This window comes from Cryptomeria japonica, chromosome 10, assembly GCF_030272615.1.
Source record: "Cryptomeria japonica chromosome 10, Sugi_1.0, whole genome shotgun sequence".
In the NCBI taxonomy this organism is placed as follows: domain Eukaryota; kingdom Viridiplantae; phylum Streptophyta; class Pinopsida; order Cupressales; family Cupressaceae; genus Cryptomeria; species Cryptomeria japonica.
In genome coordinates this window covers 23251273-23277015 of record NC_081414.1, presented here as the reverse complement: position 1 = coordinate 23277015, position 25743 = coordinate 23251273, and the positions used below count along the sequence as shown (strand labels likewise).

The 25743-nt window shown below is 37.3% G+C and overlaps 1 protein-coding gene across 1 annotated transcript; it reads left to right on the top strand.

Annotated features, from left to right (window-relative positions):
- Positions 1-6742: 6742 nt before the first annotated feature.
- LOC131076759 (protein terminal ear1 homolog) lies at positions 6743-8810 on the top strand. The gene is made up of 4 exons (XM_058014081.2): positions 6743-7712; positions 7917-8177; positions 8270-8480; positions 8618-8810. Exons 1-4 carry the CDS (start codon positions 6998-7000, stop codon positions 8808-8810), a joined length of 1380 nt encoding a protein of 459 aa, XP_057870064.2. The 5' UTR covers positions 6743-6997.
- The last annotated feature ends 16933 nt before the right edge of the window (positions 8811-25743 follow it).

The window sequence follows — 25743 nt, the reverse complement described above, 5'->3', positions numbered from 1 at the left end:
AAATAACAAACTTTTTCAATGAACTAAAAGATTAAGCGGTAGATGCAAACTATGACAAAAAACAACAGATTATGTGACTAAAATTAATAACAAATCAATGAGACTATAATTTCTAGTCAGCCATTATCTTAGGGAAGGGACGCCAAAAATGGGGCACCCTATGTTTCAGCCACTACGTAGAATGCCACATGCACACACATTCACACCCAACTACTCTACCATGTAGAAAGCTAGTTGTATACTTGGAAAAATCCTTTCTATCTACCTTGGATGAGGTATGCCATGTTTACAAGAAATAGGGGACGAGGTACTTGAATTTTGTTTTAGTATTGAATGTGTTGGACTCTTCTAATTTAGACTAAATTTTAGACATGTGACATGGTTTAATACTAAAAATATTTTCGTAGAATCTAGTGTCTCGGTTGTAGTCAATAGTAGAGTGGCCTTGAAAAAAATTTAAGCATTCAAACATCTAACATTGAAATCATCTTTGCAATGAGATTTTTCCCTCAAAAAATGGTACTAGCAAATGGGGATAGAGGTTCTATAAATGCCTTTTGTATTGAATTATGTTACAATCTATCAATTCATGGTGAATTGTAGGTGTGCAACATAATTCAATACTAACAAGGTTTTTGTAGAACCTAGCGTCTCATTTGCAATCATCAGTAGAGGGGATGTTAGACAACATTCAAAGAATTCAAACATGTAACACTCAAATTATCTCTGCAATAAGATTTCTTCCTCATAAAATGGTACTAGAAAATGGGAATACATGTTTTAAAAATGCCTTTTGTATTGAACTGTGTTGTAGTCTATCAATTCATGCAGAATTGTAGGCATGGAAGATAGTTTAATTCTAAAAAGGCCTTTATAAAATTGTGTCTCTATTGCTGGTCAACCAAGAATGAAGGCATGACGACTAGGTGCTAGAGAATACATTGAGGTATCCATGTATGTGAGCATATAGCCGCATAGCAAACAATGGTTTTAGGTCCTTCGACAACCCATTTCTTGTTGCTAAAGAAACAAATAGTCCAAAATAAGTGTGAAAGAAAGGAGGGACAAAGTTGGTGCATTTAGTAATTAAGTAGTTCTTGTGTTCGATATTGGGTGCTCAATAGGTCATTGAAACTCAAGTGGACATGTAGTAAATTCCCCTTGTTGGATGGCATTTAAAGGATGGCATGACCTTAATGCAAATCATCCTCTATAGTTGGTGGTGGACTACTTGCACACCACGTGGACACCTCCCTTGACATGCCAATTCTCTTGATTGGCATGCACCATGACCCATCAACCCAAAAATGGGCCTCTATTTTGACACCTTGGACCAATTGTGCCTTTCCCAAGTGGCAAATCGAGTCTGAGGGTGATGGAAAGGATGGATTTCATTAGGTGATGTAAATAAGAGTAAGATATGGTCATGTTCAATAACATTGAACTTGTGGTCACGAATCGAACATAGTGGCAGTTATAATAAATAATTTAATTTGGCACATGGTCATGTTGAAAACAAAAGAAATCACACTCATACATATACTAGTTTATGAACATCATTACATACATTGTTATCCATGCAATTTTCATGGAACCATCACAACAAAAACCAATCTATGTCTTTTTACTATGAACTAAATGTATAGGACTTGTAACCATCAACAAAATGTGTGTGCACTGGATAACCAATGTCAAATCCATACAAATTGGAAAGGATTATGTCAACGACACAATACATAATGTTTAAGTGGTGCTTGGGGCAAAAATGGGACACATGTTCTCCTTTGAGTAGGAGTTGGGATTGCAAATGGATCTGGATTTGAAAATTGAGTGCAAGGCACTTGTGCCTAGGTGATTGGTGAAGAATTGAATACACTAGAAAACCTTGGAATATTTGCATTTACTAGTTCTTGAAATAAGGCATAATTTTCAAGTAAAGGGTTCATTGGAGAGCTTAAGTGTCTTTCTCACTGTAGAGTTCATTGCACCATCTCCAACTCTTTTTTCTTCTTCTCTTTTGCCTTTGGGATCTTCTCTTGCTCCCTTTTCTACTCTTTTTTTTATGTTTTGCAATCTTCAACTGCTCATTTTCTTTGTGCACTATCTCCTTGTCTATTTTTTTCTTGATCCTTCATTTCTCGTGCCAAAACTTGTGTTGCCTTTTATCCACATTCTGTTGTTTCTTTTGAGATTTGAGCTCGTTGAATTATTTCTTCCTTTTCTCTTGCTCCTCCAATATATTCATGTACTCATTCGAAGTTAATAGTTGAGACTTTTTGCTCAACCGAATTCCATTATCTCCATGATTCTTTGGTCTTTCATTGAAAATTTACACATACAACTTTAGAAATTTTGTAATGGTTGATATTGTTTCAGAATCTGTTGTCCCATTTAATTGTGAGTCATCCATGTTGTCCAATCCATCAACAACTTCTATAGTCTCTTTGTTGGAACCTACATTGGCATTGTCGGTATCGACATAGTAATGTACAACCTCATGCACAAGAGTTGTGGATGGTGGAGATGAAAATGAAAATGTTTGGGCTATTCTTCTTGGCCATTTAAATCAATACCAAGGTTCATACCTCCCTCCACTAACCATGATGGTTGGCTTTATTATGAGGGATGACTAATAATGTCCTCCAAATCCTCTTGCTAACTGTATACCGTGTAAAGTCAATCCCTCTCTTCCACCACTTGCAAGAGTGATGCATCTAGATCAATTTGAGGTGTACTTCCTATAGAACCATGTACATCCATGTGTGTTGTGGCTTGCAAATTACCATTTGGAAGAGTAGACAATAGTTTTTGTGCCACTTCATTTGATGAAACATCAACACCAGAAAGACTAAGGATATTTTGTACTAGAGAAGCATCATTGTGTGCATTGATATGAAAAGTTTTGTCAGGATGCATGTCTTCTTTCAATACGTACATTTAATGGCCATATGCATGTACTTTTGAACCATATAGTGATATTAGATGGCGTCAACACTTTTTGTAGCAACCTGCTGCTTAATTCTACAAATTCAACCCTCCTAATTTCTCTGTGTTGGAAACTTGGCTAACCATTATGCTTGGTCCCTTTTGAAGTATGTTTTGAAAGGTGAAAATACACTCACATCTATAGTCTACAATTCGTGTGAAGTGTGTGCCAACAATGTCAACAAAGTCAATACTCAACATCCTTGCTTCTTGGATGGTTATGACTGCTACATGGTTGGCATGGCCATAAAAAATCAACAAGTGTCTGTTACTAGGTGAGACCCCTCCTGGAACCAAGCGGGCAAAGTGGTGCAACCAATTCATGAACAAATCTATTGTCATCCAAGCATGTGGTTGGACTGCCATGTAAGTACCTAGTTCACATCATGTAATATAGTTTTTTAGTTTCTTCTTACCTTTGAACAAACTGCAGAATCCTAGTATGCTTTGCCCAACATTGTTAACACAACAGAGAATTCTTATCCATTCTCGACTCTTAGGAATTGTGAATGACACTCTCTTGCTACCTCTTTTGGTAAACATTCTCATCGCACCATTTTTTCATTCTTGAATTCCAATCTCATCACAGTTCCATATCTAGTGAGGATCATATGGATTTACATCATACTCTTTTGATAATGTCTTGTAGAATGTAGATACATAAATAGGTTTGAGGTTGATTGCTCTGTCTTTGTCAAGGCCTTCAACTATGCATAGGGTGAGTTTTGGATGCCTCTCCTTGAAAACAGTCCACCATGATGTGCGAGAAAATGTCATTTTTATTAGATGAACAGTTTCACCATTGACATACTTATGAGAAGAATAAATTTTTTAATGAATACAAGGCCTCATATTTAATTTAGAAGATTCTACACCTATACAAATTGCAGTATTGCATATTGTAGTCTTATTTAGATCATTGGCGAATAAATGGTAAATATTTTCATTGTTCTTTGAAGTATCTTTTCTATTCTCTGAAGGATATAATATCCCTTTGTGTAAAGCCCACTAACATCATAGAGGGTCACTATTAAAAGTAGATTTGTTCACCCTGCTAACGGTTGTTTTTATGATTGACTATACTCTAAAGGGCTTGAATTTGTTGGTGCCAAGAAATTTTTCATGATTTATGGTTTGGAGATTCAAATTGGTCAATGAATGGTGATTAAGCTCATTTGGTTTTGTTTAAGAGAAAACAAGTACAAATTAGGTTTTCCATTCATTGAAGAGAAGTGCTTCTTATTGATTGTAATTGTGAATACAAGATATTGAATTCTTTCTTAAGCTAGTTATGGTGAATTTGCAAAATAATTTGTTTAGAAGTATATTATGAATGTTCTAGATATTGAAGAATTCTTGGAGGTATAAGATTTACTAGTGTATGGGTCCATGTTTAGTTGAAGTAAACATTGTCATCTTTATACATATGCAAAACATTGCTTATAATTTTGGAGCCAAATTCATTCTACACTCGAGAGTACCCTTCTAGGTTTCAATGGATTTTCAAATAGTTATGGTTTGAATGGATCTTCAAATAGTCTTGGTTGGACATTTAAACCCATGTTTTCTACACCTAAGAAGGCCTCCAAAGACTCACATGAATCATCAAATGAATAAAGTGTAATAGGATAACTTGGAGGTTGGAGGCATTGGAGGATGGAGGATTTCTATCATCTCAAGTTAGCTTCTCGCTTTGAGATGATGCTTTGTATTAGATGCATTTTTGGCATTTTTGGTTTATGCTTTCCTTTTTGCCTTATTTGTTGACATTCATAGATTTCAAGAATGCATGTGTTGTGAAGTTTGATTTTTGGAGACAGGCTTGGAGTTTGGTGAAGAGCTTGAGTATGAATGGTTGCCTAAAGAGTTCACGAGGTCGTGATCTAGAATTATCACTCTTATCAGGGTCAAGAGATAATTTGGAGGATTTTTATCCAAAATAATGTGGCGTGTGTGATTCAAGAGTTCTAGATTGAGAGCTCAAAGATTTAGCTCGAAGCTACACCTTTATGAGGGTCATGAGGAAAATTGGGGGAGTTCCACTTGATTCGGTATTTGGTTCTTCAATAAAATATATTCTCATATATATGTAGTTATTTTATGTAATCAACAAGTTTTGTTATGTTAGCCTTAAGGGGGGGTCCCTAAGGTAATGTGAATTTGATGTTTTTAAAGATCAATGTATTAAGGGGGGAATGTTGGCATAATACATGGTATAACCATTGTTGAAATTATGATGTAATTGTTTGATAGTTCAGTTATTTTTAATTGCCATTACTTTTGTATAAAACAATGCTCTCACCATATAATGAATCATTGAGTATTTACCTTTGTTTCATCAATAAGGGGGAAAACGTTGGCATATATCATTATTTTTACATAACCAATCTATATTTACAACATCCTACACAATATTATAGAATTACGTTGTAACTCTTCCCTTATTGCAAATATTAAATTGCACCTAATTATTATGATTCACTAATCATTTTATTTCACAAGGGCTTCTTATCCTACAAATATCTCATTTGTTGTGTGCACACTCTTTTGTATTATGTAGGATGTCAATATCTGACATTATTATATGTTTGTACCATGAAAAAATTACCTACAATCAATGAATTTAGATGAAAAACATAAACTAAATTGTCATAAATTTAATAAATGAATTGGATATACTTAAAATCTAGAGGCAATATCATAATATCTTAAAGTGTGAAAAAAACACAAAATATATTTAATGGATTTCCAAAGAAAACTAATGCTATCAATGGTCGATATGAATCTATAGATCTATTCCTTTCACATTTATCAATTTATATGATATGTGTATTTGCATGTGATTGGTTGTGTATGTTATTCAATTTTTGGACACATATTTAATTAGCTATTTATTATTGACATGGATTTAATTTAGCTAGAATTACTCTTTTTATTAGGTAAATTAGATTTTTATGAGCTTGGTGAATGGACTTTGAATTTATATTTTATAGGTACTAACTCTGGTAATTGAGAAATATGGGCTAAGAAAGGTGCAATATATTTACATATAATCTAATATTTTGTATTTAAGAGTTAGATACAATGTCACATAATTTTGACATAAATTCATTTTTTTTTTGGACACAAGACTTACAATATTCATATAAGAGTATCATTTTTTGCATGGAATTTTTTTTAGTCATGTATGAAAAATTGCATATTTAAACATCTATAAACTCACATAATCTTTTTTTAAGCTTATATGCACATAAGAAACATGAAAGGAATGTTTATTTTATCATAATCATATATTTATTTGTGAAGCATGTATTTTTATAGTGCAAAATATATGTCAATACTCATTTGATCGAAATTTTTAATTGAATTCCTTGACAATAATAGAACATGGATTGAAAAATTGATTTATTAATTAAAAAATAGTGCACTTTTTTTTGTCAAAAATATGTTTAATAAATCAATAATTTTTCTAACCCTCTCACATACTATAAAAAAAACCATATATAGTTAAAAAAACAGTACCCATAAAAACATTATTCTTATATTTATATACATTGCTCCTATTAATTTATCATCTATTATTTTTATTTGATAATCCTTCTCTCTTCGATCACCCTTTGGAAGATTGTTGCACGACAATTGTGAGAAAGAGGTACCTGCTGTCAATGGGATAAAAATGAATGGCAGGGAGCTAAAAAGGTTAAAAAATACACCCGAGAATAGGTCAGGAAAATGTACGTTCTGCCAAATAATTGTTCTTTCACCTCTCACTTCAACCCTAATTGAACCTGTTCCTTTCATTCCTCTTCTCGTCTGCGGCTTGAAGCTTCTGGGGCTGAAGTTGCGACATATTAACAAGAGTAAAGCACCGACAGAGTGGCCACTTGGAACCCTCCATTTCTGCCAAAGCTTTCAAAATTAGGGTTTACATTATTTCATTTATTTGCCATCTTACAGAAGTTTTTTGGTTGAGGATTGAAAACAAAATAATTGCAGGTATCAGTGATTCACCATGACGGTCAATTTGAATCCATGGGCAAAGGAGTTTTTTCCTCCTTCACAATACAGTTTTGCATACCCTCTCCTTCCACTTCCTCCATCTCCACCCTCTTTTCTTCCCCCACCAACAGTGAATACGCCCACACCCATATCTTACAATATTTTCTCTCCACTGCAGCTGCAAATGAATTATATGCCACCAATATCTCCACCGAGTTTCCCTGTGATGGGTTGCCCCATTCCTTTTCCTCCTGTGAATACTCACTTTCCTTGTGAAATAATTATAGACCCTCTGCTGAACATTTCGGTTTGCCCTTCCCAGCAAGGTTTGATGGCCTCTCCACAGCCACAGCCACAGCCGCAGCCGCAGCCTTGTGCAGGTGCTCATTCTCGCAGCCTGCTTCTCACTTGTGTCCCACCTCAGCTTACTGAAGAAGATCTCCGCAGGAATTTGAGAACCTGGGGTCCCATTAGAGCACTCCACCTGCAGAAAAAATACGAAGGTGTTGTGATAGTGGATTACTTCGACCTCAGACATGCAAACGAAGCCCTAGCTGATATACAGCAAGGAAGGCAGTTTATTGGTCGCGGTTGGGGAATGAAAGGAGGAAAATCAATATGTGCTGAGTATGCCAGACCCACAGCCCAGAACCAGGGAACGCTTGTGGTTTTCAATCTGGATGCCACCATGTCTCCGCACTGTATAAGATCCTACTTCCAACGATATGGTATGTTGGAAAAACTCTTCCTTCATATGGGAAAGTTTCGCAATAAGATTTAGAATTGTTTAAAAAATAATGATTAGGTTTTTCTTTGGTGGAATCATTTTTTCAAACACTTATTTTTCTTTACTCGAATTGTCCTAGAATGGCAACATCATAAGATGAATTCTTGCCCGTTTGGATTCAATGCAACTGGTTTGGTTGTTTCAGGAGCTTTGAAGGAAGTAAGAGAGTCTCCCTTAAACAGGCAGGTCAAATTTGTAGAGTTCTTCGACGTAAGAGATGCCTGTCGAGCCCTAGAGGCCCTGGACGAGACAGTAATTGGGTCCAAGCCTGTGAAAATTCTCTTCAGTCATCTGGGTAGCCGAGCTCTTAGAGGCGCCTCCACTTCATACAATCGCCCTCCTCGACAACAGCATATATATAACTTTAAATGGATTAATGGCAAACAAGCATGCTCATACCAAGCTGGTATTGCATCTGTATTGGGGAATTTATATAGTTGTTTCAATGTATTTTGGAATCCCTAGATAAAAAAAATTCTAAATAAACTCTCTGGGCAGGTGTAACTAACATCCTCCGAGATCAGACAAACATGGCTACAAGTATAGAAGGTTGGGCCGCCGATAGCATTCCCAATGGTGAGACAGGATCATTCCCTGAAATCACAGGGGAAAGCTTCACCCAATTTGCTTTTGACGAGGATGAAGCACTATCGAACAGTGCACAGGCTAGAACAACTATAATGATAAAAAACATTCCCAATAAATACGAGTAAGTGCCCCTACTTTTGGTTCTTATCACATCATTCCGTATTACATTGAGAAAAGCTAGAATGTGGAAATATTTTTGTGCTAGTGATTTCTCTTTACCTAATTTTAAAACTGTTCTCGTATTATATTTGTTTGCAGTCTGGATATGATTCTAAAAGTGCTTGACAGCCACTGCATGCAGTGCAATGAGCAGATCACGGGGGCTGATGAATCTTTCTCAGAATATGATTTTGTTTATTTGCCTATAGATTTCAAGTATGTTAATATATTAGATGACTATTTTCCATTGACTTTTCTTTTAAATTATTGGGCTATAAAAGCGGGCAACTAATAACAAGATTAACTTGATTACGTTTTTTGGCAGAAATAGATGTAATTTGGGCTATGCATTTGTGAATTTTACATCTGCTAAAGCTACATGGAAGTTCTATAAAGATTTCGACAAGCGCAATTGGGCCGAGTTTAATTCCAAAAAGATTTGTGAAATTACATATGCCAGACTTCAGGTACTGTGTGCTCTCTACTAAAGCCTTATATATATATATGTGTGTGTGTGTGTGTTGTGTTATATCTATGAATCATCTACATTGGTATACCCTTTCACACTGTTGTTGCTGGTCTGATAATAGGGCCGTCGACATCTTGAAGATCACTTTCAAAATGCCAGACTTGAATGTGATACAGATAACTATTTGCCATTGGTGTTTGATCCCCCTCGCAATGGGCGGAATTTTACAGTGACAAGAGTCATTCGCTCTCTCTGGCAAGGTCTAAATTACAGCAACAAGTGTCAGCATGTGCACCATTACAGTCGGACTCTGGGGAAAAACCATAACAGAGGTAACTCTGATTATTATTTCACTAGCTCTGGGCGAGGCCGATCTCAACACCAAACATTTTATAGGGTTAAGAGTGCCGCATCTGCTGATAATGTTGATAACCAAAGTTGAATTTTAGAATTAGATTAATTTAGAGAGCCCTTAGTTCTAGATTTATTTAAGGGAAAGGCAAGATACTGGCAATAGCACATTTGGTGCGGAAGGTTAGACACATGAAGTATTCTAATGATCTAACAACATGCGCTATATTTTAGTCGGCCTTCTATAATCTATCCTATAGTTTGTTAGATCATTTTGATACTTCGGATGGCCGTAACCATTGCCCCACAAGTGCTATTGCTATTTGCAGCTGGAACGAGATTAGGTCAAGTTTTCATAGGAGAAACTGGGGGGTATACCAATTTTTTCTGCGCTCAGTACGCTTGGAAAAAAAGGCAGTTCTTGAACTTTCAGCTGTTTCTGTTTCTGTCATGCACATTTCTTCAAGTTGTTCATTGACTACTGTAAGCAAGCAATTTTGATTTTTAAATGTCGCAGTCTTCTGATTATTTAGTTAGATTTCTTTTTCGAAATTATCAAGTATCAAACTGCTCCTTTTTTGCATGTAGATTTACATTTGGCTGTGAATGTCGCCCAGCTCTTTCGCCAGCTGCATTTACATCTTAATCTTTTTCTATTATGATTGCAAAATATCAAGTATGCTGAAGTCAAAACTAAAATAAGATGGTTGATTTAGAAGGGGGTTCGATGTTTGATATTTATATTGGTGTAGATCAGAGTAATTCATGTTTGAAATTATGATGAATATCTATGAAGTTCGCTGTTGGCAAAGGTTGTTTTATGGTCATTTAATCTCCTCCAACGATCTAACGCCTTTATGATCTTTAATAAGACTGCCTTGAGTTATTCTTTGGAATACTTAATTTATTTTACATTTTGTTTTGCCATTATATCATGAATTTTTGTACCTTGGATGTTATCTTCTAAGAATATCTAAAATGCATATGAATGATTTCATGTGGACATAACATGGGTGAAATCTATCGGTCTGCATAAGTAAATGTAATTTCAAATGCATCTTATGTGTTATAATTCCTAATAACTGAAATCTTCAATGACCATGGAATGGCCAAACCTTTTGGGTACATTTGTCATACAAGACTCCTTTCAATGTTGGTGCTTAGAATTGGAAAAGTGTATTTAGTGTGTACAAAGGTTACCGTGATTACCAGTGGGACGTCCCCCATTTATGAAGGCATATTAAAACTCTTTCCCCACCTCTATGAATGCATATGACAAGTAGAATTTATTTTCAACTCCTAATTAGGCATCCAAGGACATTTTCCAAGAGTGTTGGGAACACGAATTATACATATCATCCTAACAATATAACATTAAATCTTGAGCATTGCATCAATCTTGGAGTGAGGAGATCTTGTTGTTAGCGTAATTATACTATTGTTACATTGTTTGGGCAGTTGCAACATTTATTACATCTGTAGCAATTATGCAACTGTTATAGTGATAGTTACATCAACTGTATCGCCCGATCCTTGTATAAATGTTGTTGCATTCAATCAATAAATCATCGAGCCTTTTCCTTCATATTGGTATGAGAGCCATGTGAAAGAGATTGGTGTATAGGTTTGTCGCTGGTGAAAGTTGGAGGACTGTGCAAATGTAAGTCGGTGGTGCATGGAAGTTATGTTGCGCAATGATGTTGAATATTGAAGTTCCAGGATATGGTGGTAGGGTTGATCCCTTCCTCTTGTCGTCGTGTCAAACATACCATAAGTGATACTACTGGTATTTTTTCACTGTTGTATAGATGAAGTTTGAAATATTCAGTCTTTTCTTGAAGTATCATTGATCTACATACATCCTCTAGAATTTGTGGGACAACCTCTTCAAGAGCAGATGAAGATCTAGAAGAATAGCGATACAAATGACAATTGTACGGATTGTGTTTATGGAAAAGGGAGAGTATTTTAGCTGAGATACGAGCTTGGTTTGGCTATCGTTTGTACCGTAACTGGCGTAGTATTTCAGCCTGTGCATGACTTTTCTTGCTTTCATCACCACCACTTGAATGTTTGCGCCATTCTGGTGTTAAACATAAAATAAATCAGGTATGTGTGTGTTTTGAAGGCTATAGTTAGAGAATGTTACGCGAGAAGAGGTGACTTGATTTAAAGGTTCACATTGAATGACGTGAGGAGAGGTGACTTGATTTAAACATTCGCATTGAATGTAGTACATATGAAGAATATGAGGTGATATGAGGTGACTTGATTTAAAGGTTCATTTGAATGTAGTAAGCATGAATATTTTGAAGAGTTGATATGGTAAGCTTTATTAAAATGGGTTTCCAAGTGTTTTTGTAGTAGTTTACAAGTTACACATGGAATATGGCCAGTAAAATGTGTTTCTAAGTGTTTGCATAGTAGTTTTGGAAAATGTATGATGTTTAGTAGTCATAAAAATTTAGTACAAATCATTTAAAGTTGGTTTTGGCTGGGGATTATATTTGTTAAAAAGGTTGAAAGGGTTTTGAACGGCTAGCCTTAAAAACCACACACTAAAAGTTAGTTTTGGCTAGGGGATTATGTTTTTAAAAAAAGTTGAAAGGGTTTTGAACGGCTAGCCTTAAACCACACACTAAGCAAGCAATATATTAGGCTTAGAGAATGTCAGTCAATTCTAAATGTTTAAAACTTTTCAGCCTAGAAGTCAAAGGTTAGTGTGTGATTTAAATCATTTGGTTTTGAACTCATGCATCAAAAGTATGTTGAAAAATTAGTGGACACTAGAAAAGATTGAAGCAATAAAGAAAGGAATTGAAGCAAGAAAATTGGTTAGTGGTTTGAAGAAGTGGAGTTTATAAAGAGTTCATTTTGTATGAGGTTTGGTATTTTGGAGTTATTATTTTAAATATCGTATACATTGGAGTGATGTGAAAAATAAAGGTGTGTTTTGGAGGTATAAGATTGACTAGTGTATGGGTCTATCATTGGTTCAAGTTGACATTGTTATCTTTTAATCATGATTATACGTTTATCAAATATTACTTGTGCTTTTGGGACCATCTTTGTTATACATGGTAGGATCTTCAAAAACTCACATAAGTCATCAAATGGAAAGATTGTGGCACTGGAGGATGTAGGAATTTTTATCATTTCAAGTTAGCTTTTCACTTTGAGATAATGTTTTAAATTATAAGTGTTTTTGGCATTAGTTTCTTTGTTTTTCTTTTAGATTTGGTTCTTGGTGCTAAATTTTTTGAAGATGCATATATTGTCAAGTTTGATATTTGAAAATATGTAAGGGGTTTGGTGTTGAACTCATATGGATTGTTGCCAAGAGAGTTCATGAGACTATGATTGAGAATTATACCCTTACAAGGGTGTGCATAGCTCAATATGAATTATTTTTCAATAATTTAATGTTATATGATTCGAGCTTTCAAAGAAAACTAAAAAATTCAACTTAGAGATGCACCTTTACGAAGGTCATGAGGAAGCTTGATGAAGTTCCACTTGATTTAGGATTTGTTTCTTTGAAGAAAAATCTTCTCAAGAACGTGTTTTATTTTATGTAATCAACAAGTTTTGTTGTGTAAAGCTTAAGGGGGCTCTCCTGGTTGGGTGAGATTTGAGGTTTTGATGGTACTTTTGTAGGAATAAGGTAATAGGGGGGGCAAGGATGGGGGGTGCTAATGTTAAGAGTAATAATACTATTATTACATTGTTTAGACAATTATCATAGTTATTACAACTACAACGATTATGCAACTATTATGGTGAAAGTTTCATCAATTGTATCTTTCAATCCTTGAATAAATATTGTTGCATTCAATAAATAAATCATTGTGATTTTTCTTTCATGCTTGTTCAATACTTCCAAAAAGTTTCATTATGAGAAAATTCATAGTTCTAGCCAAATGATAACCCATTTGTTTTTCTTTTGAAACACATATTTACCAATGGCTGAAAAGCACAAGCAGTTTATAATATCATCTCAATAGTAGAAAGAATTACAGTAGAAAGAGTGGATCATATGGCATTCAAGGTTGTATGTTGTGGCCAAGTCATACATTAATTAGATGGGTTCCTTAACTTGTTTTTCTCTAATTGCATTTTTTTTGCCTTATGCTAGTATTGCAACAAATCTTGAGTGTTTACAATATATACTTGAACGTTAGTGGGATAGCAAGCATTATGATGCGATGTAGGGACTTCGCGGGGTCATAAATTTTGAATCGATTGTTTGATTGAGTTGAAATTTTACGAGGTGTTGGTTGGACCTCAACTCGATCAAATTTGTAGGGTCAGATTCTTTCATTTGGGGGATTCAAGAAGGGTTTTTTTTCTATTTTTGGAAGTTTTAAAAGTTATTTTTTAACTCGTGATCTTTATTAGTTTAAAAAGTTGACAATTTGTATAATGTTTTTTTATATAACTAGAAAATTTTATGATTTTTGGGATAGACTTGAAAATTACCAAAAATGGAAAAAATTTGTCAAAAATTGAAATTTTTGAATTGTTGTTAAAATAGGCTTATTTTTCATTGTAATGGTAGAATGGTTGGAGACCGCCTAGAATAATTGCGAAGGAAAATTGATCCATTCTTGTGTCGCTTCATATTTTCATTAATGGTGCCATCTATGTTTTGAATTGGCTTCATCATGATGTATTGTAAGCATTTGAAAGACATGGTTATTATGAGAACTATAATGTAGTTAATCCACTAGTCTAAGGATGATTACTTGTCAAACTATGTAGGCTATTGTACGATAAGATGAAAGGGTAGATGTATTACTATAGATATTTGCATCTATTAAGATCTTTTAATCATGATTTATACGTTTAGATGAAACAAAAATACCCCCTACATGTGAAGTTTCTAATTAAATTATGAATTAAATAATACAATAGACCCCTAGATATAAGGACACGTATATTCTAGCTCCAAAATGACAGTACGGATTGAATAACACGTGTCTTAGTCACGTGTTTTACATCGTCGATTTTGTAATTAACGGTTGCGATTGACTAACCCGTCGCTAACACGCTATACAAAAGGTCCGTTTTGGAACCAGAATAGACGTAGCCTAGATATAAATGATTAAAGTAATATAAGGTTATAATTGTTGAGCTCTTTTATCAAGTTAAGATTTTTGCTTCTATCAAGACCCTTGTTTATATATGTAGATAAAATAAAAAACCCATACACGTGAAGTGGCTAATTAATTGTAAAACAATGAAATGTTAGATATAAATATTTGCGTTTGATAAATGACTGAAGTAATATAAGGTTAGAATTGTTGAGTTATATCGAGTTTGAGTTTTTTTTTTTTTGATAAAAGTGGATAGAACCACTGAACTATATTAAATTTTAAAAGTTTTTTACAGTGTCTGGTTCAAAAAGCACCGAAGGGAAAGAACCAGTAAGAAAACTCTTCAGTATTGCTTAAGTAACACAAACCTATTCTACCCAATACCAAATGCCCATTGGCATAGTACATCAAAAAATCCATCCCAATTACATAAGCCGCATTAGATATAAAGGAAACCGCCAACAAAAGCATATAGAAGGAAGATTAAAGTATGATCACCACAGGATGCATATCCATTGCTGCCAAAAAACACCAGTATGAACCACCCCTGTCTATGAAACACAATTCTCCAAACCACTGGTTAGAATGATACCACATAGCAGAAATGAAACCAAAATCAGAGACCCTGTCAAAATAAACATTGTGATCAAGCATAGCAGAACCCACACCAAAGAAAAGCCACACCAAATAAGGAGGTTGATGAAGACTACAACTATGCCCTTCTTTACTTCAAATATTCCAAAACCGAGGAAGGGATCTCATCCACACTTACCTCCCGCATATTAGCTTCACTGTCAATGGCTAAGTTAGCCAAGAAATCTGCAATCTTATTCACTTCCCTATAACAGTGGGAAATAAAAAAGGAATAAAAAAAATCTAATTTTTGCAAAATATGATCAAGTATATATTGTAGTTGCCAACAATTCAACTTCTTTTTCATGACACTTTGAATAATGACCATAGAATCACCCTCAATTATCAAGTCCTTAATTCCCAAAGATATAGCCATATCCAAACCAAATGACAAAGCAAAGAATTTTGCACAATTGCTAGGTTTGAAACCAATCGCATGACAACGAGCCTAAACAAATCTTACCTTATGATCATAAATTACCATACCTGCCCCTGCCAGGCCAGGGTTCCCACGAGAAGCACCATCAAAATTCAATTTAAAGTGCCTTTGCGGAGGAGGTTTTTAGCAAGCAAAATTTCTCTTACTTATAGCATTAGTCTTATTTAAAATAGATCCTTGAGAAGGTAAGATTGATAACATTCTCCAAACTCGAGTTATCATACCATCCCAATGAGAAAAAGAGGTAAGGGTTTCCAAATTCTTATAGATAAAAGACAAAGCAACTTCAGAGATGGAAGATTCAATCCTCAATAAAACCTCAGCCAAGGAAGAACTTGTTTGTTTAAAAATCCTATTATTACGCTCTAACCAAATATTCCAAATCACAATAGATGGATAAATAATCCAAAGATATGCATAGAAAGATGAGACAAACAGGATAGGCCAGGCTCTAAAGTGGGAAAGGAGATCTTTATCAATAACAAATGATAGATTAAGCTTTTCAAACAACCACTACCAGCAAGCATAGGCAAAATCACAGTGAAGAAACAAGTGTGTAGAGGATTCTAAATTTTTATTACACAAGACACAAGAAAATACTACAGTAATACCCAACCTATCCAACCTCATTCCTATAAGGACCCTGTCCTGCATTGCTAACCAAGCAAAAGCACCAGCCTTTGGGAGGCAAGCCATATGCCAAAACAACTTGTATGGCCAAGTAGATAAATCTTTACCAACCAAGAGAGAATTATAGCTATCCTTAACTATGTACTTACCAGAGATATTCCTTGTCCAGATAAGCTCATCGTCGACATCATAAAGAATTATTAAGGCATCAGACATATTTGAAGTTGATTTTGAAAGTTGGTTTGGGCTTAGACAAGGTTTCCCAACCTAGTTAGGATGTGGCATTGGAGTCCACCATAGTTTCTAACTTTGTTGTGCCCTGACACATTAATGTTAAGCTCAGCTAGGATAAGGAAGTAGAGTCCAACATCGGATTCTGAACTTGGTTTTTAAAGAGGCCTCATGGTCTGACATGGCAATATTACACTCAATTAGGATGGAGTAGTAGAGTTTGCCACAAGTTTTATAAGTTGGTTCGACAGTTAGGTTGTGGCGTGGGAGCTCGATATGAGTTTTATAACTCATAATAATTTTTGTCTTTAGCTTTGGAAGTCGAGCATCGAGTTCTAGACTTAGTGTTGAAAGTGATTTCAAATTTCACTTTGTTAAGATGGGATGGTAGAGTTTGACAACATTTCCTAACTTGGTTAGGATGGGGCAGAGGAGTATGTAAGTGTTTCCTAAGTTGGTTAGGATCCGATGGTAGTGTCTGCAAATGCTTTTATCTTGTTTTTATGAACCATCATAGAAAGACATAATTAAAAAGAAGAAATAGAGTAAAGTGAACAAGGCTATGATTTCATGGCGGAGTCCACCTTAGTTTTCTAACTACTTTCCCCAACACTTAAATAAAAAAGAGAGAATTCAGTTCAAGATCACATGATAGAGTTCAATAGATTATTGCAAAGTTGAAGAGAAGATGTTTTGGCAAAAACGTTGAAGTATGTAAAAGGGTTGCAAAGTACGATAGAGGTTTGAAAATTATTGGTGGGGTTTGATAGAGGTTTGAGAAGTAGCGATGGGGTTTGATACTGGTTTTAAAAGTAATGGTGGAGTTCGACACAGGTTTTACAAGTAACATTGGGGTCTGACATAGGTTTGAGAACTAATAATGAATCCTGATGAAGAGTCAAAAGTGGTTGTGATTTGAAGCTTAAAGGTTGACAAGGTTGTCGATGAGGAATAAAATAAATGTGTAGTGTCCTAAATTGCTTTTATGACACTTATGCATGGCGCCTGGTGCATTTATGATGAACTCATGATCGAAATTACATTATTTTGGAATCATGGGCTCAAATGACAAAGCGCCCTGAAATGCCTAGAAAACCCCTTTGGGCCTATTTTTGGATGGATGATAGCATGATGCGGGACGTCCTCGCGCTGCGCTAATGTCTTGAAATGGAATCTTAAATCTGTTAGAGAGTCGGACACTGAACGACGCGTGTCCTTTGGCTCACGTTTCATCGTAACGAATCTCCACGCCTCTTCCAAGCTTAAGAACCCTTCCTGGCTCATTTTGAAGGGTTCCTGTATATGGTGAAAATGGATAACAACAATATTGAAAGGCTAAATGAATTCAACCACAAAACCCTAGCCTAACAACAACAAAGATCCACCATAACATATGAAGATTACCTAGGACAATGCAAATCAAATGAAATGACAAAGATTATACCATCACATGTCCAATAGGGTTTGGATCTCCATTCTTCCTATCTCCATTGATCTTGCTTGATATATTTTCTCTCAGATTTTATATGTGCACAAGAGCTCAACAAAGAACGGAAGTGTGGTTGCAAGTAGGCTTGATCGCATATGAAAGAGTGTAGTCAATCGATACAGATGCATAGATTGATTAGGGTTGATAATGAAGGAAGTATCCTCTTATATAGAAGACACTATATGAAATGGAGGGATAAGATTGAGAGGTGTAAAAGATAAATGGTCGGCTATGATTAGAGGGTAGGTAGAGGAAATAATAAAATAATGAGAGGGTAGGTAGTGTATGAATTAAGAGATGAATGACATGTGTCATAGGTAGAAAAGGTTAATGAATTAATTAAATAAATAAAGATTTATTTTAATTAATAGAAGAAGTGGGATCAATTAAATAAATAAGAGTATTTATTTAATTTAGAAAAAGGGTAATTTAAATAAATAAAAGTATTTATTTAAATGAGAAATAAGACTAGAAGAGGATAAATGAATTAATTAAATAAATAAAGATTTATTTAATTAATAGAAGAATTAGGCTAAAGTAATTAAATAAATAAAGATATTTATTTAATTAGACTGGACAATTTTAGATGTCTACATTTTGCCCCTTTTTGAGACAATACAACTTGTTGCGTTGTTTCAAAGAAGATAATATGAACTGATACAGAGTTGCCCCAAGATGGGAATGATATGCCCTCTTGAGAGATTGGATGAAAATGTCTGAAAAGATCACAAACAATCTCTCGATAAGAAAGAAAGGCTATAATGGATTGACCGGACAGAGTGACAGAGTCACAGGATAAAGAAGACTGACTCGAGAGACGAGGGCTAGAGCTAGGGCTAGGACAGTCTATAAAATAGACCACGAGGGGAAAACATCCTCATTGTCATCCACACATCCAACAGATCAGAGTGCAGAGAGAGAATAGAATAGCAACAGTCAGCAGCGATGGCATTGATGCATAGATTCAATCGCGTTCGCCGATTTCAGAGGCCAGCAGATGCAGGAGAGTCGGTAGGTACCGCAAAACCTCCTTGTACCTGTCGCAATAAATGTTGTCATTAATGCATGTTAGGTAGAGAAATAAATGCACGTTTAGGTATGTCAAAAAATGTCAAAAAACGTCGAGGCGCGTCTGTGTTGGTGCCAGGCGCGTCTAGGTTAGCTAGGCGCATCTGTGTTTGTGCTAGGCACGTCTATGAAGGAAAAAGCGTCTGTGTCAAATGCAAGCGCGTTTGCTTTGTGCAGGCATGTTTGTGCAATGTGGGCATGTCTGTGCAGAGCATACGCGTTTGTGCAGAGCATAGGCACATCTGTGTATTTCAGGCGCGTTTGTGTAGAGCAGGCGTGTTTATGCAGTATGTAAGCGCGTTTATGTCATGAAGACGCGTTTATGTCAAAAATGTGCATTTATGTCTTTTAGGGCAAATCAACAGTTTTGTGATGAACATACATTGTCGTTTGGATAAGCTGCTGAGAGGATACACTCAAGCAGGTCCTCTAGGGAAGATTAGAATAACAAATAGGGCTAGGATTGACAATTCTGTGATAGAACATACGTTGCCAATTAGGAAACTACTCAAGAGGAAACACTCAAGTAGAGGCCCTAGGATAGGATAGATCGAGGAACTTTGTGATGAACAGTGAGTACCAAGACATAGTACTTTGTGATGAACACGGAGTACTAAAAAAAGTGCAGCACTTTATGATGAACATGGAGTGCAAATATGAGCAACACTTTGTGATGAACAGGGAGTGCAAAACACGTAATACTTTGTGATGAACAGGGAGTACCACTAGGATAAAAAACAACACTTTGTGATGAACAATGAGTGTCACTAGGATAGAATATCTCTAGGATAAAAAGTAGCATTTTGTGATGAACATGGAATACCACTTTAACTGACAAGGTTTATTTGCTTGACTACAGGAGTACCTACTTATGCTGGAGTCACGGGAGAGATTCCCATCGACTCAAAGGTTATGACCAGAGCTGACATTTGAGGACAGAGCCGCGATTGAGGTTATGAGTTTGCGATTCATTTTGTATGTGCTTGAGTTTCGGGTGAACATGGGGTTGCTGACTGCTTTAGCTAAAAGATGACACTCTGAGACATGCATGTTCCATTTGCCGATGGGTGAGATGACTGTCACCTTGGAGGATGTGTACAGGATACTGAGGATATCGATCGATGGGGAGTTGATACCCTATGATCGAGAGGGAGATAGGGATGCCCTGAGACGAGTGTTCCGGGATCCGAGACTGGAGATGAGGGTAGGACATGTGGCCTGGGACACCATGACAGTGATGGGACTGACACTACCAGCAGTGCTAGGAGGAGTGATCAGTGGGTTACTGTGTCCAGATAGGACGACATGAGGGTTGGTTGTGGGCTGGGGAGCACCTTGGAGACACTGGTGACACAACATACCAGATATGCCTGGGGACCATGCGTGCTGACACATTTGTACTATGAGCTCCATCAGTTCGTCTACCATGGATCCGTAGGATTGGGCTACGGAGTTACATTGGTACAGGTGTGGGCATATGAGCATCTGCCAGTGACACGACCGATACATTTCAGAGGCAGGGGCCATGGATGCAACTTTGTGCACTTGTATGATATGATTACATCTCAGCCGTGGATCGGGAGATTAGAGCATTGGCGCAGGGTCATTGATGAGATTGACACTGTGGTATGGAGGTCGTATCGAGAGCGTGAGCAGTGGGAGGATGATGCAGTGGATCTTCCATACAACTTCAGGAGCAAATATCTGATTGGGCGGATGCCCTATGTACTGGAGAGGCAATTGGTAGACAGGGTATGCAGGCAGTTTGACAGGATCCAGCGGATGCCACGGGGTTCTGGTATGTATGCTCGGATAGTGAGAGATCATGCACAATTCGGGCCATTGTTATCATATGATCAGACAGTGATGTAGCTGGTAGAGATGGTGCCCATGCCTTGGGATATGTGGCCAGAGACAAAGGATGCAGGGATGGATGCAGAGTATACTGCATATTGGGCAGAGCATCCATTTCCATGCCTGGCAGATCCAAGAGAGCTGATAGATGGAGATGGTGCAGGGGATGAGGATGATGATGAAGATGGTGGGGGTAGAGGTCGATAGAGGAGGCGGGGTGCAGTAGGAGAGAAGAGGGTGGCTCCGCAGAGAGAGGGTGGAGAGGAGAGACAAGCTTGGGTGGTGAGAGGCCGAGGTGGGTTGCCATTACAGGTGCCAACAGCACAGGGTCTCAGACAGGTGTAGGGACAGGTACAAGGATGGGGACAGGGGCAGGGGCAGCCACATGAGAAGCCACAGATACAGGCACAAGTACAAGGATAGCCACAGATAGAGCCATAGGTACAGGGGGCCGAGGAGGAGGAGGATGAGCTATTAGAGATGAGGGAGATCTGCCAGGGACAGGTAGATGAGATCCAGGAGCTAGAGAGGGAGAGGGATCGACTCAGGTGACAACTTAGGGACACTGAGCGGGAGCGAGATCAGGTTATCCAGCGTTACATTGAGGCTGAGACAACACCGAGGACTGGGAGGCAGGTGACAGAGGAAACAGGGGCTGCATACGCCTATGTTCTATGGGCAGGGGAAGAGATAGGTTATTGGTGAGACCTATACTACGGGGCAGTGCCACCAGAGCAGCGGGCGAGGAGCTTTCGTAGACCATCGCAGATAGCGAAGATCACTGGAGGGAGTCACAGGAGACAGACGTCTAGTGGTGGGGTCATGGGTCCTCCACCACCACCAGATAGAGCGAACATGAGAGATGATCTTGGGGCGAGTCCTTCCAGGGCTCAGACTCCATCGAGGCCAGGTGGCTCCGAGGGAGGGAGTTCATCATAGCCTTAGAGGGCTCCCTATGTATCAGTTTTGTACCATTTTTGTATGATGATGTAGACACCTTTGGGTGATTGTAGCCATATGATTTCGACATCATTGTATCATGACACTTATGATTATATATATATGAGATGATTCATCTTTGCGACAGCTACATGCATGTGTACCTATGTGATGCTTCTATATGTTTCATGATGTATGTTTCTATGTGATGGTTATGCCATGGATGCAAATATGTACATAATGAAATGCAATATTTTTGTTCTTTTATGTTTTTAATATGTTATGCCAATGCAAATGTGAATGTATGAAATGCAAATGATTATTTACATGATGAAAATGTAAAATGTGCTAATATGTGTTGTGTGTAGGATGTGATGCAATTGTGATATTTATAGGTAAGTATGAAATGCTTATATGTGGTAATGCAGGGCAACTACATGAAATGCAAATGTTTTTGGCATGTCATTATACTCAGTCATGTGATAGCAGGCTACACGGACTCAAGAAGGACGATGGAGGTCAATCAAGAAAGGGTGATGGAAGATAGAAGATATGAAAGTGAAAGAGCTTCTTGTGCGTTATCATCATTGAGCTTTATTATGGCAAAATAGGTTATGACAATCGAGGCATATGTTCGACCTAGAAAGTCATTGTACCCGTTTTCATGGAGATAAGATAGTCACAAACAAGGAATGCCCCAGTTCATACTAGACTCATATTGTCTTCATATCCTTGGACAAGTCATAGCATTACTAAAAGACAATCCACAGACAACAAATAAAAATAGGTGACGATACCCCATCCTTGCCTTTTTAGTCAAAGACATCTTGGAGATAAAATCTCTAGTCAGAGACATTTTGGAAAAGCTAAAAGACATGTCACCAAAAGATAAAATCAAAGAAAACCAAGACTCGACACCAACATCCACTGTAGTCTTCAAGTTTAGTGTCTCTTGTCACTTGTATAGGTCTTATTTGATTGTGGTCACAATGTTTACTTTCACAAAAATGATAGATAACACTGAACCATATGTTGTCTGAGTCTATTGAAAGATTTGATTTGTTGAAGCCCATTGCTGTTGTGTCTCATCTCAAACTGACTGAATCCATGAAACTGATACTTTATTGTGGATTGACGATGCAAGTGTTTTTTTATTGCGGATTGTGTGTGAATAGACTGAAGAAAAGTGGAAGAAACTGTACTCCTCAAACAGGTGATGCTCTTAGTTCCACACCCATTACTAGACGTAGGATTTGCCTTAGCCATAGATAGGAGCTGATTTATTATGAATGGAAAAGGGTGAAAAGGAACTTTTATTATGAATGGCCAACTAATCTTAGGTAGAGCAATAACAAGCCATGATGGGAATGGGTAAGTTTATTGTGGATGAACAGGTTGTGAGTGTCTGCAAAAGTGAAAGATGAGATTGAATCCTGAAGGAGGGAGGAGCAATGTCTCTACACATGGCACCGGTGACCCAGTTTTCACCATGGTACTTGCCTAGGGTGCCACCAAAGTGGTTTTCATCGTTGAACGAAATGTTTTTTTTTTTACTTTTTTGATTTTTCAATTTTTTTGTGTCACAAGGCGCCTGTTTGCCAGGTTTTCACCAAGTAACGATTTTTTATGTTTTATGTATTTTTTTTTTTTGTTTTTTTTTAATTTTTTTTTTTGTATTTTTGATATTGGGATACTCTGAAGAGCTATGTGTAAAACCTGCGAAGGTGCATGCTATTGATAGGATCATCCAAAGGTTCACCCTCTATGGTTGAGAGCTGATATGCACCAGATCCATATGCTGCTGTGATGATATAAGGACCAGGCCAATTTGGTTCAAACTTGCCCTTCTTCTCTCTATCTTGCTGATTTTTATGATTTTCTCTGAGAACTAAGTCGCCTACCTCAAATGTACGAGGCTTGACTCTATGATTGTAGCTGCAGCTCATTCGTTATTGATAAGCTTTGAGATGATTAAAAGCAGTTTGTCTTCGTTCATGCAATAGTTCAAGTTCTTGTAAGCGAGAGACCCTATAGTCTTCATCACTGATAATGTTTTGCAAAGAGACTCGTAAAGAGGGTAACTCGACCTCAATAGGCAAGATAGCTTCAATGTCGTAGACAAGTGAATAGGGTGTAGCTCCTGTAGGTGTGTGGACGCTTGTGCGGTAGGCCCAAAGTGCAGGATTAAGTTGGATATGCCAATTACGGCCAGCGTTGTCGACTGTCTTTTTTAAGATTTTAAGGATTGTTTTATTAGACGCCTCAGCTTGATCGTTACCTTGGGGGTAATAAGGTGTGGAAAAATGATGGGTAATATGGAAGCGGTCACAGAGCTCACGAACATCCTGATTTTTGAAGGGACACCCATTATCGGTGATGATGGAAACAGGAATACCGTATCGACAAATGATATAGTTGAGAATGAATGTAGCAATTTGTTTTCCAGTGACTTGTGTAAGAGGCACCCCTTTGATCCATTTTGTGAAATACTTCGTGGCAGTGATGATGAACTTATGATCATTGGAGGAAGGAGGGTGAATCTTGCCTATGAGATTGAGCCCCCACTGACAAAAGGGCCAAGGAGTCGCGATTGGTTGAAGTTCTTGTGCTAGCGCATGGATGAGGTCTCCATGAATTTGACACTGCTTACATTTCTTGACAAACTGATATCAGTTTTTTTCCATATTGGGCCAGTAATATCCAGTCTGAATGAGTTTCTTGGCTAAGGTAGGACAACTAGAATGTGGACCACATATCCCTTCATGAACTTCACGTAACGCAATTTGAGCTTCATCCCCTTCTAAACATCTAAGAAGAGTGCCATCTAGACCTCGACGGTATAGGATATCGACTAAAATGACGTATCGAGAAGATTGGCAAATGAAAGTGTGACGTTGGTTATTGGATAGGTCAGGAGGAAGAGTATTGTCACGAAGGTATGTGAAAATGGGACCATATAACTGGGACTCAGGACCGACGACACATATCATCACAATAGGAGTGATCTCATATGAGGGAACCAAAAGGTTATCCACCAAGAACTCATAGCGGGTCTCATTCTGTGGTAGATCGATTAGTGAAGCAATTGTAGCCATGGCATCTGTGACTCGATTCTGCTTTCTTGGTATCTACTCAAAGTCTATCTTCGTGAAATGTTGTTTCAAGTCATCCACCATTCTTTTATAGGGAAGTAATTTCTCATCCTTTGTTTGGTAGTCATCCGTTGCTTGACGAATCACAAGTTGAGAGTCCCCAAAGACATGAAGTTCCTGGATCTTCCACTAAACTGCAATCCGTAATCCAGTTGTTAATGCCTCGTACTCCGCTATGTTATTAGTGCAGGGAAATGATAATCGATATGATTTTGGTATGGAATCCCCTTGAGGAGTTATGAAGAGGATACCAGCTCCTGCCCCATGCTGTGTGTATGAGCCATCAAAGTACAACTGCCAAGGCTTTGTACGTGACACTGTCAAGATGGATTCATCTGGGAATTCTGAAGTTAGAGGAACATCATCTATCATGGGAGCATCTTCCAATTGATTTGCAATGGCTTGTCCTTTTATTGCTTTTCTATCCACATACTCGATGTCGAATTCACTCAGGAGCATCACCCATTTGGCTAGTCGCCCCATAGGTGTTGCTTTATTGAGAAGGTATTTCAATGGATCGATCCTTGCAACCAATTTAGTTTTATGAGTTAGCATGTAATGTCATAATTTCTGCAAAGCAAAGACCACAATGAGACATGCACGCTCAATTGGTGTGTAATTTAGGTCATATCCCACCAAGGTGCGACTGATGTAGTATACTGCCTTTTCTTTACCTTCAGCAACCTGTTGTGCCCTGTTGAAGTAGCTGATATGTATAGTAATAGAGGTTGATCTGTAACTGGTGGCATCAAAACTGGCGGGTTCAAAAGATAATCTTTGAGTATCTGGAAAGCCTGTTGACAATTATCATCCCATTTGAATTTGATGTTTTTGTGTAGCAGGTGCTGAAAAGGATTACATTTATCTACAAGTT

Coding starts and splice junctions, on each gene's coding strand:
- LOC131076759 (XM_058014081.2), top strand. CDS start 6,998: ATGACGGTCAATTTGAATCCATGGGCAAAGGAGTTTTTTCCTCCTTCA. Junction 7,713..7,916: donor ATCCTACTTCCAACGATATG/GTATGTTGGAAA, acceptor TGGTTGTTTCAG/GAGCTTTGAAGGAAGTAAGA. Junction 8,481..8,617: donor AACATTCCCAATAAATACGA/GTAAGTGCCCCT, acceptor ATTTGTTTGCAG/TCTGGATATGATTCTAAAAG.